Here is an 18,590-nt window from a genome sequence, read left to right on the forward strand (position 1 = left end):
CCCAAGGTGGCGTAGACGTGTGCATTCACGTTGTTCAGGGATCCATGCGTCCCCACTACTTTTCAAAGTTGACTTGCGCATATAAGTCTCCCTACGTGGATTTCATCACCATGTGGGCCGTTATTTTAAAAAAATTACCCTCACAAAGGGCAAATTCACTGCCAGTGCACCACCACAACCTTGCCACGGAGTACAGACTGCACCATTAACCATCAATATAAAAACAAATGTCTCACATGTTTTTCACTTTCAAGGCTTCTTCGAGGTAGCCATCACCCAGCAAGGCTTTCAGAAGAATAGAACAAACAGTAGAATTAAGTTCCAGCCCTTTCCTTTCAGCTTCCAGGAAAACATCGTAGGCTTCTAGAACAGAAACAGAAAATTTTCAAAACAAATTCAGAATACTTGGTTGTGGCCTAAAAAAAAAAAAAAAAAAAGAAATCACATTTATACTAAAGTTTATTTTCTCTGTGCCCATCCCAAATATCCCATGCTATGCGATAGCCACTGCCACCGCCTCTCAGGCCCTTTGTGCTCCATACTATTTGGAAACAGGAGCCCAAGAAAATGGCGGGACCTAGATCTCAAGTTACATAGTAAGCCCCTTCCTTACTTTCCACCCCCAAACAACCCTACCATGCTGTGCAATCTGGCAGAGTAACCACATTGCTCCAAGATTTCCCATCACTGTGGGAGATTAAATTTGGCTCAGACATGATCTAGAGATGCTTAACAAGGAGACAAGAACTACATTTGTTTAAGTGATTAACAGTTTTATTTCACACATTCACAATCACTGTCAGTGTATGAAAAGATGCGATAAAAAAAATGGAAGACACTCCTCAGTTACTTTTCTGAAGCTAAATTGTGAAGCTATAAACTGCTCATAGAAACTGTAAAACAGGTTCTGAAGTGTATGCAAAAAAAAAAAAAAAAAAAAGACAGCACTTCAAATGAAAAAGATTTCTAAAATTAAGCAAACAGATGGAGCAGATAAAATGTAGCCGTCTAACTATGTAATCAGAAGATTACATTTTGACATGGATATTTGTATTACCAAATGATCCCTTCTTTATTCACTTTCAAAATTTTACCCCTCACTTTCTCTTCATTACCAAACATTCAGACCGTTACAGTGTACAAAGCATCAGAGAGGCACATGGGATATCAGACTCCACTGCTAAGACTTGTCTGGGATGTATCACTTGGAAACAGAGGTGCACATTTCATCTTCAGACAAACGTTTCCTTGAGAGAACCCTGGCTTAAGGAAAAGGTGGTGCAAAGCTATAAACCCCCCCCCCGAGTAAAATCTGGGGAGTGCTCGACTGTTTCACCAAAGAGGACACCCATTCATACACATTCGGCCGGATTTTAAAGGGGGCCCAGCCATGTGCGTAAACCCCGGTACACACACAGGTGCTGGGCCAGGGTAGGATGGAGGCTGTCCCGGGGAAGCAGCGCGCGTAAATTACGTCTACTCCCGAGGCGCAGCAAGTAATAAAATAAAAAAATTCAGGGCAGGTAGGTTAGGCTTTAGGGAGTGGGGAGGAGAGGGGAAGGTTAGGCAGGGGGGTTAGGGAACTGGGGAAGGCCCGAATGCTTCGCCATAAGGAGTTTTCATACATTCAACCCCTTTTGCGCACACTGCCCTCACACATACGTGCGCGCGGCCATCAGATTTTATTATCGGCGTGCATGTTATAAAATCGGCGCGCGCACGTGGACGAACATTATAAAATCTACCCCTATGGCTTTTCAATTTTTCTTTCTGTGTCTATATTTCAGGCAAAGACCCAAGAGGCACAGAGAAATGGGGAAAAGATAACATCTAGTCACAATTTTTCTACCACATGGAAAATTACTACTTCAGTTTGAAGTTCACAACTTATTCCACAGAATTGTCTCTGAAAACATCAGGTTTGCTTAGATAGTGAGTTTTAAGAAAATAAAACAATACTGGGACTAGCCAGAAAAGAAAAAAAAAAAGCAAATGGAGATCTATTGAATAGTACTAATGACAACTGCTGTAGATAATTCACTTGTCAAGTTAACAGGCATCATGCAGATTGCATCCTTTTTTTATTCTGGATTTTCATTTCACTTCAGAAATTATTTTTATTATTCCATATTTTTGTGTGTCTCCTACTCTACCTAAGAAACTGGACTGTTAAGATGCGATTTCATTCTGCCACACAAATATATCAATGGACACCTCAAGGACCTAACAGGCCAACTTGTTACCAAAGTGATTACAAATTAAAGGGGCTTAGCCTCTATAATTAAGGGGCATTACATTTCTCTGCCTCCACAAAAGTGAACATTTTTTTTTTTTTTTTTACATCAAGCAAGGTGAAATTATGAAACATTTCACCAGCTGTAGTGGCCTTAACTACAACACTAAATCAATTCAAAAATCAAACTGCCCATGTTTTTGGTGGACATGTTATTTTACAACACACTAGGGAAAAGTAGTAATCCAGCACTTCTAAGATGCCTACCAGATTTGTGGAGAAGGAAAAAGCAGAAACACCAAACCTGCTTTTGTTCAGTAGTAAGTGAAAAAGGGATTGGGACAGGCCTGCCAGTTGGCAGGGATACATACTAGGAGGGCACCACGCAAGAAAAGGAGTCACCGTGGAGAAAAAAATTGAAATTCTCAGCTCAGTGCGTGGGGGCCAGGAAAAAGCTAATAGAATGTGAACAATTATTTGGAAAGGAATGGAGAATAAAACTGAATCTCATAATGCCCCTGTACTGAGCCACAGTATGCGGATACCTTGTGTAACATGCAGTTCTCATCACCTCAGCTCAAGATAGACTGGAACTAGAGGGCAACCAGTCTGATTCCACTGGATGGAGAGGCTCTGCTGTACTGAATCTTTGCAAAGTCCCGTGCAGGAACTGACTTGCATAGGAACACAGCAGTGAATTTTGGGAAGGGGACTTTCTGAAAACTAGGAGAAAATCTCCTTTTATTCTAGAAAAGTGTAAACATGTAACGAATATATTAGACATTAGGGATGTTCAACTGCGAACATTTCATTTTGGTTCTTTTTTTCATTTCGGGGGTGGGTGGTTATTCATTTTTTGGCTCATTTTAATTTTTATTTCAGCATGGTTCATTTGTAAAAATAAACAAACATTTAAAATCCCCCCACAAAACAAAGAAAACCCCAAACGTGAGACTCCCCGGGCCCCCCCCTGCTGCTCTCCTGAGATGTCCCGGGGCCCCTCTGAGCCTCCCACACCATGCCAAAAGCCAGAGCCAGGACCTACCCACCTAAGCCAAGTACAGCCAGGTTCTCCCCCCAGTTTGCTCCGACCGCTCCTCTTCCCCCCCCTTCCCCCTGCAAACAAGCCGGGGCCAACTTATGCGTGTCAGTCAGGACTTATGCAAGCAAGCCTTACTTTCACGGGTGAAACATACGTATGTATATTTTAAATTAAGTAGGAAAAGCATGAGCGTTCAACTTTTTGACATATGTGGCTTCAATGCACTGCATGTATGCGCACATGTTGTGGGGCTGAGATACGCACATTTTATAAAATACACGTATATCACACACGTGGGTTATAAAATACTATGGTTAAACTACGCGTGATCATATATGCTGCTGCGTGCGGCTGTTTGAAAGTTATCCTCGCTGCCTACCAGGTATACGGCCATAAGTAAAAGCTTCAAAGGCAAGAAACAAGTACGCTGGAATTATGAAGGACACATGAGCAATAATGCTGCTGGCTTTAATGAAGTAGCTGAAAAACTGAGGGGGGAATTTCTTATTCAGAAACTACAAGAGATCACAGAGGAAGACAGGCAACGATATCTGGAAAAGCTAAGTCAGGACAGCAGAGGTGCAAATGGAAGAAAAAATTATTAATACAGTAAATGGGGGGGGGGACAAGACTTTTTTTTTTTTTTAAAGATATGTTAGTGGCAGCAGAATTTGTGAAGGGGAGGAATTTGTACAGGTTGACCTGGAGAAGGTGGAACTGCTTAACAAATATTCTGTTCAATGTTTACTGCAGGGCTTCGAGTAAGCCCATATAAAACTAGCATAAAAAGGAACGGAAGTGAGGTGGACTTCAAATAATTTTCAGAAGATTGAGTCTGCAAGGAGCTAACAAAAAAAAAAATTATTAAAAAACAATTATAAATGCCTATCCATAGGCTGCCCGAAGCGGTTTACAATAAAAAATACTTTAAAATCCAACAATATAAACAAACAGCATCACTGTAAACAACCTGCCTCAACTTCAACCTACTATTGCTCAAGGAAACAGCCATTTTTTAACGGTTTCCTAAAAGTAGGGTAGTTAAGCTCCAGTGTAATATGAGAGGGCAGTTGGTTCCACAGCTGAGGCGCCACTGTAGAAAACACCTTACTGTGCCACTTAATTTTCCTCACCACTTTCTTAGAAGTAGAGTAGAGTTGAGGGCTATTAATAGTCGGGTTCAGGTTGATATGTGTGTGGAAAATTGTTAAGATGTTCATATGAAGTAGCAAACAATATACTAACATTAGGGCTTGATACATATGATTGGTTTTATGTAAAAGATTGAAAAAATTAATGTCTTATTGTATTTCTAATAAATAAATTGATTTTAATGTAAGACGAGATTTCTGGTATGGTTAATTTATAAGCAATAGTGCTTTTTTCTCTTTTGTCCCCAATTATTTATAATTGGGAGATTTTTGTGTGTGTGTGTGTATATATATATATATATATATATATATATATATATATATATATATATATATATATATATATATATACATATACACATATATGTCACAAAGTCAGAGGGAGGCCATGTTTGATAGCCTATATGTGAGATAGGGCAGATCTCTGTGTCATCCACAAAAGGGCAAACTTTTCCCCCTACCTCTTCTACTATATCACTCACAAACATGTTGAATACAACTGCCCCAAGACTGATCCCTGAGTCACTCAACTAATCATCTTTCTCTCCTCAGTAAATTCCATTTATCACTACCCTCTGCTGTCTCTCACTCAACTAGTTCCTAATATTGCTCAGTTTATCAAAGAGCCTCTTATATAGGATAGTATCAAAAACTTTAGAGAAATCCAAGTATATCACATCCAGTGCATGCTCTTGATCTAATTGTCTAGACACCCAAATGAAAAACTCAGACTCATCTGACATGATCTGCCTCTGATAAACCCATGCTACTTGGATCCTGCAATCCATTGGTTGTAGATAGTTTACTATTCTTTCCTTCATTAAAGTCTCCATCAGTTTCCCACCTCTAAGGGTAAGGTTAACTGGCCTGTAGTTTCAAAGCTCCTCCCCGTTACCATTTTTATTAAGAGGGATCACATCCATCATTCTCCAGATCTGCAGAATCATGCCTGTCTCCAAAGACCTACTGAAGATCTTCAGTGGATCGGTCAAAACCTCTCTGAGCTTGCATAATATCCTGGGATGTAGCCCATCTGGCCCCATTGGCTTTGCTCATTTTCAGTTTTATTTATTTATTTAAATCTTTAAATCTTTTTCTAGACCGTCGTTAAGGTATCGTCACAACGGTTTACAATAAAGGCACATAAAACTAATGATACTAAAAACTGACAGTTTACACAGGTGCCATAAGGTTCGGTAACATAGTTTGTAATCAATGTTAATTATTAAATGTGATAAATCATGTCCAGGTCTCATTATATCAGTTTTGAGTACAAAACTATTTTCTATACTCGTAATTTATCCTTTAGTGATGAGCTATCTATTAAAAACTACACACTTAGGGGTAGATTTTAAAAGAAGCGCGATCAGCCTACTTTTGCTTGCGCATCAGACTCAAGCAAATGTACGCTGGATTTTAGTAGATACGCGCGGAGCCGCGCGTATCCACTAAAATCCTGGATCGGCGCGCGCAAGGCTATCGATTTTGTATAGCCTGCGCGCGCCGAGCCGCGCTGCCTCCCCCCGTTCCCTCCAAGGCCGCTCCGAAATCGGAGCGGCCTCAGAGGGAACTTTCCTTTGCCCTCCCCTCACCTTACCCTCCCTTCCCCTACCTAACCCACCCACCCGGCCCTGTCTACACCCCCCCCTTACCTTTGTCGGGGGATTTACGCCTCCCGGAGGGAGACGTAAATCCCCGCGCGCCAGCGGGCCTGCTGCGCGCCGGGCCGCGACCTGGGGGCGGGTACGGAGGGCGCGGCCACGCCCCCGGGCCGTAGCCACGCCCCGTACCCGCCCCCAAAACGCTGCCGACACGCCCCCGCAACGCCGCGCGCTCCGGCCCCGCCCCCCGACACGCCCCCCTCCGAGAACCCCGGGACGTACGCGAGTCCCGGGGCTCTGCGCGTGCCGGGAGGCCTATGTAAAATAGGCTTCCCGGCGCGCAGGGCCCTGCTCGCGTAAATCCGCCCGGTTTTGGGCGGATTTACGCGAGCAGGGCTCTGAAAATCCGCCCCTTAGTGATTACTGCCGTGTGTGTGGGTGTTTTAAGTGTTCGTACCTTTTTCTTACCTTGCACTTCCCTGGCTTCTATTCTCCCTTTTCTTTTTGAAAAGCTTGTTTAGAGCCAGGTTTTTAAGCTTTTTCTAAAGGTTTTGCTGTCTCTTTGTAACCTTAAAGGAAAATTAGTTTCTTACCTGATAATTTTCGTTCCTGTAGTACCAAGGATCAGTCCAGGACACCTGGGTTGTGACTCCGCACCAGTAGATGGAGACAGACTAAAACTTGTGGGCGGAGCATATATGCCCCTGTGCCAGTCACAGCCCCTCAGTCATACGTAATGTCAAAGTAGAACACAACCAGAGAACTAAACTAGCTAGAAACCGCTAATAGAACGGGGAAAAACACCCCTCCAGGAAACAGACTCTCCAACCGAGAGAGTTAAACAAGCGGAACAAAATAATTCAGAACAAAGAGCGGACTCTCCATTACTTCAGCGTAGCACTGCGGGCGGGATCCTGGACTGATCCTTGGTACTACAGGAACGAAAATTATCAGGTAAGAAACTAATTTTCCTTTCCCTGTACGTACCAGGATCAGTCCAGGACACCTGGGATGTACCAGAGCTAAATTACCGAGGGTGGGAAGCAGAGAGTCCCGCTCGGAGTACCCTCTCTCCAAATCCCCCGGGATCGGTAGCCCGGACATCCAACCGGTACTGCCTGATAAAGGTATGCAACGACTTCCAGGTAGCCGCCCTGCAAATCTCTTGAGGCGATACCGGAGAAGCCTCCGCTCAAGATGCCGCCTGCGCACGAGTCGAGTGAGCCCTCAGGCCCACGGGAAGCGGTTTTCCCCGCACCCAGTACGCCGAACCAATGGCCTCCTTAAGCCACCGGGCGATCGTTGTGCGAGACGCTGCGGCCCCTTTCTTAGGACCAGAGAACAGGACAAACAGATGATCTGTGACCCGAAAGGAGTACTGACCTCCAGATATCGGAGGAGGGACCTCCGCACGTCAAGCTTCCGCAATTCTCTCGCTTCCGGAACAGAGAACTCCCCGCCCGCCAAAGCGGGCAGTTCCACCGATTGATTCATATGAAAAGACGACACCACTTTCGGTAGGAAGGAAGGAACTGTGCGCAAAGAAACTCCGGAATCGGAAATACGCAACAGGGGTTCACTACAGGACCGGGCCTGCAACTTGGAAACACGCCGTGCTGAGGCGATCGCTACCAAGAACGCCGTCTTAAGAGTGAGATCCTTAAGAGTCGCGCGTTTCAAAAGCTCAATAGGCGCCGTGCATAGGGAGGAGAGAACCCAGTTGAGGTTCCAAGCCGGACAAGGAAGACGCAAGGGAGGACGAAGGCGTTTGGCACCCCGGAGGAAGCGAGCAATGTCCGGGTGGAGCGCTAGGGACGTACCACGGACCGTACCCCGCAAACAACCGAGCGCTGCCACTTGAACCCGAAGGGAACTGCACGCCAGGCCTTTGGCCAGACCAGCCTGGAGGAACGCCAGAATGTCGGAGACGGAAGCCGAAGTGGAGACCACCCCACGCTGCACGCACCAGTCCTCAAAGACCACCCAGACACGGACATATGCCAGACGGGGCCCTGAAGGAGCAGGCCCGCCATTCCATGAAACCGAAGGGGCGCCGTTACCGCCAGCTGGGCGAGGTCTGCGAACCACGGCCGGCACGGCCACTCCGGTGCCACCAAGACTACCTTGGCCGGGTGCAATTCTATGCGCCGTAGAATCATGCCGATCATCGGCCACGGGGGAAACACGTAGAGCAGCACATCGGTCGGCCAGGGAAGCACCAACGCATCGACGCCTTCTGCCCCCCGTTCTCGACATTGACTGTAAAATCGCGGGCCTTCGCGTTGTGCCACGTGGCCATCAGATCCATGTGGGGCACCCCCCACGTTTTGCAAATGAGCAGAAAAGCTTCGTCCCCCAACTCCCACTCTCCGGGATCCAGACGATGAAGGCTGAGAAAATCCGCCTGCACGTTGTCGACTCCCGCAATGTGAGACGCTGCTATGTTGCTGAGATGTAGCTCCGACCAGGCCATCAAGCGCTGAGCCTCCTCCGCCACCTGGGGGCTCCTTGTCCCGCCCTGGCGGTTGATGTATGCCACTGTGATCGCATTGTCCGACAACACTCGAACTGCCTTCCCCCGCCGCAACGGCAGGAAGGCTTGCAGGGCCAGACGGACCGCTCTGGTCTCTAGGCGATTGATAGACCACTGGGCCTTGGACCGAGCTCCCAGGCAGACCGCTCCCCAACTGAAGAGGCTGGCATCTGTGGTCACCACTGTCCAGTTGGGCACCTGAAGAGAGACCCCAGATGACAGATGCTTGGGATCCAGCCACCAGGACACCTGGGATGTACCAGCAGGCTGGACCTCGCGTGTCCCTTGAGTGGAAGCGGTAGATGGAATTCCTCCGAGACCGGCTTCCAGCGGGATAGTAAGGATGACTGTAATGGACGCAGATGAGCGAATGCCCAGGGAACCAGTGCCAGCGTTGAAGCCATAGACCCTAGGACCGTAAGGTAGTCGCAGACCCGCGGTTGGCGGAGAGACAATAAGCGACGTACTTGAGCTTGCAGTTTGCACCTCCGTTCGTGTGACAGGAACACCTTGCCCTGCTTCGTGTCGAAAAGAGCTCCCAGATATTCCAAGGTCCGCGTGGGTGTCAGATGACTCTTGCTGTAGTTGACCACCCATCCTAGGGACTGCAGAAGGTGGAGGGCCCTGGCTACCGCCATCCGACACTGATCCTCGGACTTTGCCCGAATCAACCAATCGTCCAGGTAAGGATGGACCAGGAGACCTTCTCGGCGCAGCTGCGCCGCCACCACGACCATCACCTTCGAGAATGTACGTGGGGCCGTCGCGAGCCCGAACGGGAGCGCTCGGAACTGGTAATGCCGCCCTAGGACGCAGAACCTGAGGAAGCGTTGGAACGATGGATGAATGCCTATGTGAAGATATGCCTCCGTGAGATCCAGGGAGGCTAGGAACTCGCCGGGCCTTACCGCAGCGATGACTGAACGAATCGCCTCCATTTTGAAGTGAGGAATCCGAAGGCATCGGTTCACCCCTTGAGATCCAGAATGGGTCTGGACGTGCCGTCTTTCCTTGGGACGATGAAGTAGATGGAATAACGGCCCTTGCCGTGTTGGCTGACCGGGACTGGGGAAATAGCTCCCAAGCCTTCTAAGCGTTGGATGGTGTCGAGCACCGCCGCCTTCTTCTCGGGAGCTTTGCAAGGCGAGACAAGGAACTTGTCCGCTGGGGTGTGAGCAAAATCTAACGCGTAGCCGAGTCCTATGACCGTGAGGACCCACTGGTCCGACGTTACACCGGCCCATCTCTCGTAAAACGACATCAACCGTGCCCCGCCGTTGGGAACGGTGTGCCGAGGCTGCGGCGAGAGATGGGCCGACCCCCTTTCATTGCGAAGACTTGGGCGCCGTGATTGCCAGAGCACCTCCTTGTCTACCGAAGCGCCTACCTCGAAAGGACTGTTGCTGCCACTGCGGAGTACGGGAGGAGGAAGACCTATACGAGTGCCCGGACGACCTTTGAGGACGCGACCTCCTGGGATCCCGAAAACGAGATCTGGCCGAAAACGAGGACCTCGCCCAGGATCTATCCTCGGGAAGCTAGAAGGCCCTGTTTTCCCCCAGGGAAATCATTAACTCGTCCAATTCCTCGCCAAACAGCAAATTCCCTTGAATGGTAGTGCCCCGAAATGAGCCTTGGAAGAACCACCCGCCCCCCAGTTGCGCAACCACAAAAGTCGGCGTGCTGAGACAGCCGCTACCATGGACCTAGCTGACGTGAGCAGCCAATCGTGCAGCGCATCCGCGCCATATGCTATTGCAGCTTCCAAACGATCTGCCTGCGCTACCTCGTCTGCGGATAAATCCGCATTGGCTTGAAGAACCTGGGCCCAGCGCAGACTGGCCCGCATAGCGAAATTCGTGCAGATGGCGGCCTGCACTCCCAGCGCGGAAACCTCGAAGTCTTCTTGAGCTGCACTTCCAGCTTCCTGTCCTGAAGGTCCTTGAGAGCTGCCGCGTCCATGACCGGAATTGGTAGATCTCTTTGTTACCGCGGAGACCGCTGAGTCCACCTTGGGGAATATGAGAAGGTCCAGCGCATCCTCCGGAAGCGGGTAAAGCTTGTCCATGGCCTTACTGACCTTCAAACCTAACTCCGGGGTGTCCCATTCCCGGGACAGAATATTCGTCGAGGAGAAATGAAACGGGAAAGCCACTGCCGGACCCGAGAGACCTAACAGGACCGGATCCATATTTGCTTCCTGACGGACTACCACCGGAGGAGCTTCTATTCCCAGCTCCTGGAGAATGGCCGGAATTAAGGGTGGCAGTTCCTCCCTGCGGAAGAGCCGGACCACCTTGGGATCATCACCTTCCACTGCTTGGGATCCCTTTCCGGCGCCTGGCTGAGCGGATTCGTCCGTCCCATCTCCGTTGGCCCCTTTCAGGGGCTTCTCAGGGGAATCAGAGTCCACCCCAGGGGGGGAAGCGGAATCGGCTTCCTGTGGGACGCCACGAGGAAGCCGCGTACTTCGGGAAGGGCCCTGGGACCCCTCCGCAGCGCCCTTAGGATTGCATGACGTCTTCCCTGGGGGGGGGCCTTGCAGGGTCCCTCCCCGGTCGCGCTTACTGCGCTTACACTCTAGGACTTTGCGCAACAACAGCGCCAAATCCTCCGAAAAGGACCCCGAGGCTGAAGAATCAGTCTCTGAAACCCCCGGGGAACAAGGGTCCTCCGAGGGGACCCCCCCTGTATCAACCCGCTGAGGAGAAAACGCGGGAGGCAGGCCCGAGGTTCCTGCCGTTTCCCGCGCCATTTCACGGTCCGAGGCCAAAATGGCCGCCACTCCCGCGCTCAGCGGGAAAAAAGTCTTGGGGCCGCTCTGCCGAGCCCCCCCCCTGCGCGGCGGCGATCGTGCGCTGCGGGATCGAGCCCCCTGAGGCGCCCCGGATGACCCCTCTCTGCCCGGGAAGCAGGCCGCACACAGACCACCGCGGGAAAGCCGCGCACGCGCCGAGCCGCAGGCCCTACAGGCCGAGCCACGAGGCATGCCGACGAGCCGCGGCGAAGAGCGCAACGGGAGAAAAATTAAATTTAGTGAAACCGGCCCCCCCGGCCTCCCCCCTGCCAGCGGCGCCCCCCCCGGAGACCCCACGGAGCGGCGACGCAAAGCAGCAGAGAGCTGAAGCCAGAGAGAACCGAAAACAAAAGTAAAACTTTTTTTTTTTTTTTTTTTAACAAACAACGCTTGTCGCTGTCCACGGTCCTGGAGCCCTAGTCCAGCAGGGGTGAGTGAACCGGGCTCCCCGGTGTCACCCCTGACGCTGCTACTGGGAAAGCCGGGTCCTCGACCCTAGCAGCGGCCTCAACCAGGGGGGGGTAGTCCCCTCAGGACCTCACAACCCCCCTGGGAGACAGGGCGGACGGGACCTCAGGGACAATTTAACAAAAATCAACAATCCCAATTAAAAACACTAAACTGGCCTAAAACCAAGAAAAAGAAAAGAACCGACCCTGACGGAGTACCAGAACCAGGGCAGGAAGGAGCTGTGACCGGACCTGCACCATCTACTGGAGACAGAGTAAGACTGAGGGGCTGTGACTGGCACAGGGGCATATATGCTCCGCCCACAAGTTTTAGTCTGTCTCCATCTACTGGTGCGGAGTCACAACCCAGGTGTCCTGGACTGATCCTGGTACGTACAGGGAACTCCAATGGCATGGAGTTCCTTATTATAGGTCCTGCTAATGATAAAGCCCTTTCTCTTACCTGGGTCAGTCTTGCTGTTTTGACTGATGGAATAGTTAGGAGTGCTTTGTTGGCTGACCTTAGGTTTCTGTTCGGGATGTGTACGCGAAGGGCTGTGTTTAGCCAGTCTGCGTTTTCGTTATGTATTAACTTATGTATGGTGCACAGTGTTTTGTATTGTATTCTTTGTTCAATGGGAAGCCAGTGTAACTCAGCCAGTGTTTCGGTGATGTGTTCTCTTTTACTTTTGCCCGTTAAAACTCTTGCTGCTGTGTTTTGCAAAATTTGTAGGGGTCTTAGTGAGGTGTATGGTAGACCTAGTAGAAGGGCATCACAATAATCAGTGCTTGCAAATATCAATGACTGTAGTACAGATCGAAAGTTGGCAGTTGTTAGACGTGGTTTAAGTCTTCTGAGGACCATGAGTTTGGCATATCCTTCCTTTACTTTTAGAGATATATGTTGTTTTAAGCATAGTTCTGAGTCAATTATTACTCCTAGATTCCATACTTTCTCTGCTAGTATTATTTGTTGGTTGTTGAGTGTGATTGGGCTCTGTGTGATCTCCATATTTTTTTTTCGTTCTAGATGTAGGAATTCTGTCTTCTCTATATTTTCTTCCATAAATGGTGTGGTATGTACCCCACTCCCATATGTACCCTTGGTAACCAGGTGGTCTTTTTCCAATCCCTTATTAACAAAGTACAAGTTTGACATGTAAGTGATTTTTTTCTATATACCTCATGCCTAGGCAAGAATACAATTATTGCATGAACCAAAGGAAAAAAAAAAAAGTGACTTAAGTAAATCCCCCTCATCCGAAATCCCACCCCATAATATAAAACAAGCATAAGAGATACATCTTAGCAATAAATAAACAACCAAAAAGTAAAGAGCCACTAGCTCAAATCATTCAAAATGTGACTTCGAGCCCTAGATGGGAACCCCCATGAGAGCTAAAGGAAAAAAGAGCATTCCTGTGGTATGTAAAGCTATATACATGATCTGCTCTCCAGAAATAAAGAACTGTTTCCCCCCCCACCAGCAGAAAACCTTTTCTAAACCATTGTTTTGTATATCTAGTACAAGAAGGAATACTAGTGAAGTCCTCAAATAGGATCAAGGCTGGATCTGTTGGAAACAGGATGCTGGGCTTGATGGACCCTTGGTCTGTCCCAGCATGGCAATTTCTTATGTTCTTAAAAACCCCACAACACTAGACACTCAGTCCAACTCAGGACCAGAATTGCTGTAAAACTGCTCATATCCAAAGGACGTGACCCAAAGTGCCGGAGAGAGCGGCACATTTCAAGCATACATCATTATTTGTTAGCTGAACTAAAAGAAAGTTCTATTTTGCAACATATAAAAACATGTAGGAAAATGATATTGTCTCTCATGTGAGAGTATATTGGTAAACAGTGAATTAACAGAAATCAACAGTGAGAGAATGTCTTTAATGGCAATGTAACTTGCAATTCTGGACACCAAGCTTGTAATAAAGGCTGTTATCAAATTGTGTGTCTTCTCGTTGTATACATTTATTAAGACTGGATAATGTAGATCTAGATGGATTTGAAACATCGAAAAGGTCTAGCACAGGAGCCCATGTTTGAGCCTGTAGTGCTGTCTGGTCTAAAGTCTTCACTTAATGGCCAACTTGTAAGTATACATAAAAATCAGAACGTAACAAACCATATTGAAAAGGGACATTCCTACCAGAGGGGACCAACAATTAGTATATTATCAATAAACCTTTATTAGCCCACATGAAAAATTCTTTTTGGTTGATACTCAGCTGCAATTGTGTTTTACCTACCACAGGTAAGGAAGGGGAAACAAAATATCGAATATGTAAATGTGAACAAAACCACTTCCAAGTTCTCCTCAAAGGAAGAGCCAGGATACTGGATCTAACGCCCTTGGGTAGAGTCCCCAAGTGGAGCATGTAACACATGCCTCAGCGAAATAGGCTAGAGTAAAGCACATTCGACTGTCAGTGGAGCAAATCTCCTGCATGATGGGGAATGAATCCATTTAGAGGAAAATTTTGTAATAAAAATTGGCTATGTTGATATAAAACAAAATATGTAAAACACATATAAAACTTTAAAAACATTTTCTGTTTACCCTTCAGTACCAAATTATTTGGGAAAAACTGCCTTACAGAATTTTCCCCCACCCCCGCATGGTTTACTGTTTTATGGTGGTTTGATATATTATAATGAAAAAGATTTAAATTGATTTGCACTCCTTTTGTACTACTTATTTCTCATTGTGAGTATAAAGTTCAAAATATGTTACACAAATGAATTTTCCAGTCTATCAAAATAATGCTACATAAAAACAAAAAAAAAAATAAAAATGTCATTTTCAAATACTTCTCAAACATACCTCTTTGTAACAAAAAATATACAGTATGTGTATAAAATGAAAAATGCAGAAGTATGACCTATAAATCTGTCCCTCACTTTCCTGTTTGTAGTTCATAGTACAGAAAACATAGCACTATACGCAGAGAGCTATGCCACCACATTCTGCAGACTGGTGAGAGAATTAAAGTTTACCTTTGGCTTTGTTTTTCTTGCTCAGCATCATTATATTCTTCTGGTAGGTATTTTCTAAGGCAGAAGGTGCTAAAGAGGATACTCCAGTGCCATCTGCCTCCTCTTTATACCACGTCTAAAAACAACCCAAAAACATGATAAATAAACGCCATGACACCAAAAGTAGTTCAAGGAAGGCTGCAGATTTCCGGAAGGTTAAAAAACTGAAATATGTACTGCTTGATCCCATTTGATGCTACAATTGGTGCGTGTCTAATTAATCTCACCCTTCCTTTGATCTCAGATTAACGTTAAAATGTACTCATCCTCCTGAGAATCTTTTAGCTAATGAATACAGTTGCCAAGCACGTAAAGCAGCAGCATAAAGAAAATGAGAAAAGATGGATGAGAGAGAGAAAACTTGCAAGTGCAGCCGACACCAAAGTATTTTCCAAGCCATCCATTAGTGACCGACTCCATGCACAAACTTCCATTGTCAGGCTGTGGTGCCAAGACTGGCCCACCAGCAAAAGTGCCTCACAGATTAGAGTTGCCCTATATCCATTCTCTATCCTTTCTGCCACTGTTTTCACGGCTGTCCCCAGTGAAAGGGGAATCCCCCCCACCGAGCATACAAGAAGGCAGGAGAGTTCTGATGCAGTGCCCAGGGGTACTAGGGTGCGGCCTCACCCAGCAATTTCAAACTGAGCCCCAGTGGGAGCAATTGTACATTTCTCCAGAAATGGGACCAACTCATCTCTTCAGATCGGGGAACATGCAAACTGGAGGCGCAAAAAAAAAAAAGACGTCAGCTGGGCAGCCTCTCTGTGCACAAAGAAAATAAACGATGACAAGAATGAGCAATAAAGCTAGACATTTATGCAGAGTGCAGGGCACTGCCGTTAAGCCTTACAGTGTGAGGAGTTTCTGTGAGAAGACGAGGGTCAGGCGCTCACATCAAAACGAACAGCACTTTCCACATTTTTAAAAGGGCTAGAAACATCCTAAACCCGAAACAAACAAGAAACCTGCAAAGAAATAAAATTACCTCAGGTACGTCAAATGGAACTTCCTGACCGTTTTGTTTAAAGATCTCAGCCAGCAGTAGCAGTGTTCTCTCCCGGGGAATACTATTTTCTTCCTGCATTTTGGTCCAAACAGCATCTGCTTTTTGCCAGTCATGGTTATCCTCTATATAAAAAAAAAAGATCAATTTCAGCATCATTTACGAAGTGTCAGTTACCAGCATGTTTAAAAGCTTCATTCTTGACTCGAACATTTGAAGAAATTACAGGGCAGGAAGGGAAGATCGATCTAAAAAAAAAAAATAAATAAAATAAAGGCTGTGTGTAACAGTTACTGGATCTGTGCTGAATACACCCTTACAGATGAATTTTAAAAGCCCGGCGCGTGCCAAAATCGGGAGAGCGCGCACAAGTTGGGCTCGCACGCGCCCACCAAATTTTAAAAACCGCCTGCAGGCACGCGCGTCTCACAGAGAATCTAAAAGGGGCGTGGCCTGGGCAGGGCATGGCCAAGATACGCGCGCACAAATACTTCCATGCCCAGGTCCAGTGCCGCGTAACTTTACTTCTGGTATGGGGTCTTGGGTAACTGGGGGGGAAGTGCAGGCTATCAAACCAGGGAGGGTCTGGAGGACCTAGCTCTTAACTGGGCAAACTGGTGAACCAACTGGCGAAGGTGGTCATGGCGTGGACGTGCGCCCGTTTAAAAATTCAGCGACGACTCAGGTGGCGGAAACCAGAGACACGCGGCTGGACGCACAGAAGCCGAAAATTAGACGCAAACGGGAGCACGCCCGGGCTAGTTGATAACACATGCCCGTAAATTATAAAATCGCCGCGTCCCTGGGCGCACTGCAACACACACGCACCAGTGCGCACCCATGCGCTGCTTGGAACGTTACCGTCCCTGCACGTTCCCCTCAAAGTGCTCGCTGAACTAAAACCCGACAACAAAGGGCTTCACGCCATATTTAAAAATAGGGTTTATAAGAAGTTTACCCCGCCTCTTCAGTTACCACATTATAGAATATACTGAGAGAGCCCTTCCATCCATGCCCACGCTGTGAATTACGGAAACATGTTTTAAAATATCTGATTTGAAATTTCTGAAAATTTCAAATTAAATAAAAACCAAACAAAAAAAAAAACGTTTACCGGTTTTTGTTTTTCAGTATTTTTTTTTGTTTTTACTGCCCGCCATCTTTGACTCCCCCCCTTCCCCCGACAACATGCCAGGAGGGCTCTGGGAATGCTCACTGGCCCGAGGAACATCCATAGCACCATTTGCTGGCCACCAGGTCAGAGTGCACGGCCACTGTGGCAAGCCCAGGCCTGAACGACTCCGTTGGATACATGGAGGCAGCTTAAGACACTGGGCCAACCCAACCCAGTATTTCCCTGTCTCCAGATGACAGAGGGTTAAAACCCAGACTTCTTTTTTTTTTTTTTTTTTTTAACTCCAGACTGCAAGTTGTAAACCTCTACCATCTAGGGAAACAGAGAAATACCAGGGACTGCAGGTGGCACACTAGGTTAAGTAGCAGTGACAGGAAAGCTTTTCTTATCTGTTTCCATCTGCTGGCAGGAAGGCAAAACAAAGGAGTCTGGATTGATCTGGGGTATGAACAGGAATGGGGATTTTTTTTGGAAACTTTTTTCTCTGAAAATACAGATCTAATGGTTCCTGGTTTTCAAAATCATCGGAAATATTCACATTTTTATTCCTGTATGGCAAATTTAGTGATTTTTCATCCTTCTTTTGGTGAGTTATTTTGCCCACAGACAGAAAGAGACACATGTTGTGTCGTGTTGGATCAGACCAAGGGTCAATTAAGCCCAACATCCTATCTCAACGTGATCAATCTGGGGTCTCTAGGACCTCAAAAGAGTAGATCTATTTCTCGTTCTTCACTTTCAGGAATAAGCAGTGGCTTCCCCAGAGTCCATATGGCTACTAATGTTTTATGGACTTCTCTTCCAGGAATTTGCTCTTTTAAACTCAGCTGTATTAGAAGACTTGATTACACGCTCTGGCAACAAATTCCACAGCACGACTGCACAGAATGAAAAAAAAAAACCAAACCACTTTCACCCATTTGTTTCAAATTTGCTGTTAGTTTCATGGAGAATTGCCTAGTCTCAGAATTATTTGAAAAAGTAACAACCGTTCCCTATTAACTTGTTCCACCCCCACTCTTCATTTTATAAACCTGTAATTTATTCCCACAGTCATCTCTTCTTCAAGCTGAGGAGCTCTACCCAGTTTAGCCTTTCTTCATAAGAGTTATTCCATGCCCTTCATTATTTTTGCTGCTCTTCTCTATGCCTTTTTTGAGATACTGCGACCAGAACTGCACACAATACCTCAAGGTGTAGGCACATCACAGATCTATAAAAAGAGTAATTATGATATTCTCTATATTATTCTCCTTCGTTTTTTGGATCAATCTTAACATTCTATTTGCCTTCTTGACCACTGCTACAAACTAAGTTGAGGATTTCAACCTATCGTGCACAGACGGATGGATGAATGGACATTGATCCCTTTTACATAATTCTTTCCAAATTCCATGTGTTGGAAAGCATAAAAAGCAAAAATCTCTCAGAGGATTAAAAGTCAGTCACTCATATATTGCTGTGACTGATGCAGAGTGAAGGTAGGATATCCAAACATTGTGAGTAGTTTCACAAAGGAAAATTGATTCTTACCTGCTAATTTTCGATCCTGTTGTACCACAGATCAGTCCAGATTTTTTTTTTTTTTTTTAAAT

The 18,590-nt window shown here is 46.7% G+C and overlaps 1 protein-coding gene across 1 annotated transcript in view; it reads right to left on the reverse strand.

The window, feature by feature from the left end:
- LRPPRC (leucine rich pentatricopeptide repeat containing) overlaps positions 1-18,590 on the reverse strand; it is a 312,777-nt gene that overhangs the window by 57,684 nt on the left and 236,503 nt on the right. The window contains 3 exon segments of the mRNA XM_029593332.1: positions 237-363; positions 14,816-14,930; positions 15,843-15,985. Coding sequence (XP_029449192.1) covers positions 237-363; positions 14,816-14,930; positions 15,843-15,985 — 385 coding nt within the window.

This window comes from Rhinatrema bivittatum, chromosome 3 (genome assembly GCF_901001135.1).
Source record: "Rhinatrema bivittatum chromosome 3, aRhiBiv1.1, whole genome shotgun sequence".
NCBI classification, from domain to species: domain Eukaryota; kingdom Metazoa; phylum Chordata; class Amphibia; order Gymnophiona; family Rhinatrematidae; genus Rhinatrema; species Rhinatrema bivittatum.